Below are 2,500 nucleotides of genomic sequence, written 5' to 3'. Positions count from 1 at the left end.
GGGGACCCCACTCAAACAGAGATGAGGCGGTTGTGTGTCAGTGAAAGTGGGGTAAGTGTGCGTGTGTGTATATTGTGCGTAATTGTGTGTGTGTGTTTGTGATTGTATATATATATATATATATATATATATATATATATATATATATATATATATATATATATATATATATATATATGTGTGTGTGTGTGTGTGTGTGTTTATATATATAATATATATGTGTGTGTGCGTGTGTGTGTGTGTGTGTGCGTGTTTGTATTTTTGTATGTGTGTAATTGCGTGTTTGTGTGTGTCTAGGTGTGTGTTTTCTGGCATATATGTGCAAGTGTTTAGTGCGAGTGTAATAGAATATTAAGTAGGTGTGTAAACAGAAAAAAACTGTCTGAAATGCGATGTGATTTGATCCTGCAGCATTCGTTCTTGACCTTTCACCCCCTCTGATTTTGGGATTCCTCGACCCTCTCCCATCACGTCAAAAAAGAAATATATACATTAATAGATAGAATAGAGTAAATATAAATGAATGAATAATAATATTATTAAAAAATCCCTGACGAATCAAAAGGAAAAGCCTAGATTAATGGGTTAGACTTTACAGTCAACACGTATATTATCGACAGCGCTTGTGAGGAGAATTTTGAATATGATAATCCTTTTTTCCCCGGGCTGACGTTCCCACGGATTTTGCTTTTGCCTCTGGGTCATGAACCTCGATAACCGTTGCATTCCAAATTCGCCTTATGAATATATTCTCGGAATTATTTTGAGGCCGAAAAGACACCTGAATGGAATTAACTAATCCTAAATTTGCCAAACTTAGCCTATGTTAATATTACCAAGCCGGATCAAATTGAACTTAATTGAAACAGTCTGACCAACCTTAACGTTCCATCATATAATGTAAATGGCGACTTTTCAGCTTTGCTTTCATGGATAATAAAGGATCTTGGTTATTATTATTATTTATTTTTTATTTTTATTTTTTTCTGAAATAGACAACCAATAATGACCAGATGCATTTTTTTTTACTGTTGATAGCGTTGTTGTTTTCTGATACGATTCAGCTTTACGTCTTCATACATTCAGACGATAAGAGGTTTCGGCAGTGCATTTGATATCACTGTTTACACACAGCTGTCCTACATATAAATCATTTATGTCATCTCGTTCAACGCCCCTTTTCACCCCCCCCCACCTCTCCCCCACCTCCCTCCCCTCCCTCCCCTCCCTCCTCGGTTCCCCACCCTTCTCCCCCTCCCCCCTCCTCTTAGTCACTTGTCCAGCCTTGCAACCGGAAGTGTTTCTGTGACGTCACTGCTATCGGAGCGGGAAAGGCTTTATCCGCCATTGCGAGACTTGTGGACACGCGCACCGGAGTCGCCTCTCGGCCCGTTTCTCTTTTTTCTGCATATCTCGTGGCTCGTTCGCTTTCGCACGTAGATGCCATACAAACACACAAACACACAGACAGGCACACACACACACACACACACACACACACACACACACACACACACACACACACACACACACACACACACACACACACACACACACACACACACACACACACACACACACTCACACTCACACACGTATATGTGTGTGTGTGTGTGTATATATATATATATATATATATATATATATATATATATATATATATATATATATATATATATATATATATATATATATATATATATATATATATTCATGTATGTATGTATGTATGTATATATGTATGTATGTATGTATGTATGTATGTATATATATACACACACACACACACACGAGTATTTGTATGCATATATATGCATGCTCTCCCATGGGTGCCGTGTCAGCGTGACGCGACACTTCATTGCCGACTTCATTTGTGCCGCCAATGGTTTATAAGTCATCGCTATACACAGGTTAAGATGAAGGTGGTTTCCTGTTGCCGATCTACCTATGGTATGACTGGATGCGGTTTTTCCTATATACATATATATATATATATATATATATATATATATATATATATATATATATATATATATATATATATATATATATATATATATATATATATATATATATATATATATATATAAGAAAAGGCTGAGAAAGGAAGATAACCAAGGGAAATAGATAGGTAGAGATACCTTTTTTCTTTTTTGGTGCTTTCATCCAACAAAGGAACTCGACTTTTTCAGGAAGCTCTCTCTGTGACATCCACCCCACCACTCCAGACATCCAGCAATCGAACCTGACTTTTTCAATAAGCTTTAGCTATTCCCATCGCCCTGGTAACCCCTTCCCCCTTCTCTTCTCCCACAGGAACCTCCCGCGCGCCATCTGGGTGGGCCTCCCCCTCGTCACCGTCATCTACGTGCTCGTTAACGTGTCGTACCTGGCCGTCCTCAGCCCGTCGGCGCTCATGTCTTCCAACGCCGTGGCGGTGGTGAGTCACTCGGCAGTCAATCACTTCGCTCGACGCGGTTTTATATTCATTTAGGTGATC

General features: G+C 38.8%; 1 protein-coding gene across 2 annotated transcripts in view; it reads left to right on the top strand.

Annotated features, from left to right (window-relative positions):
• Positions 1–2,500, top strand: part of JhI-21 (Juvenile hormone Inducible-21) — a 66,955-nt gene that overhangs the window by 57,122 nt on the left and 7,333 nt on the right. For both annotated transcript variants that reach the window (XM_070131313.1, XM_070131312.1), the window contains exon 6: positions 2,317–2,440. In XM_070131313.1, coding sequence (XP_069987414.1) covers positions 2,317–2,440 — 124 coding nt within the window. The remainder of the gene's footprint in view (positions 1–2,316; positions 2,441–2,500) is intronic.

This window comes from Penaeus vannamei, chromosome 16 (genome assembly GCF_042767895.1).
Source record: "Penaeus vannamei isolate JL-2024 chromosome 16, ASM4276789v1, whole genome shotgun sequence".
Classification (NCBI taxonomy): domain Eukaryota; kingdom Metazoa; phylum Arthropoda; class Malacostraca; order Decapoda; family Penaeidae; genus Penaeus; species Penaeus vannamei.
The sequence above is the reverse complement of the archived record's forward strand: the minus strand, read 5'-3'. Positions and strand labels throughout refer to the sequence as shown.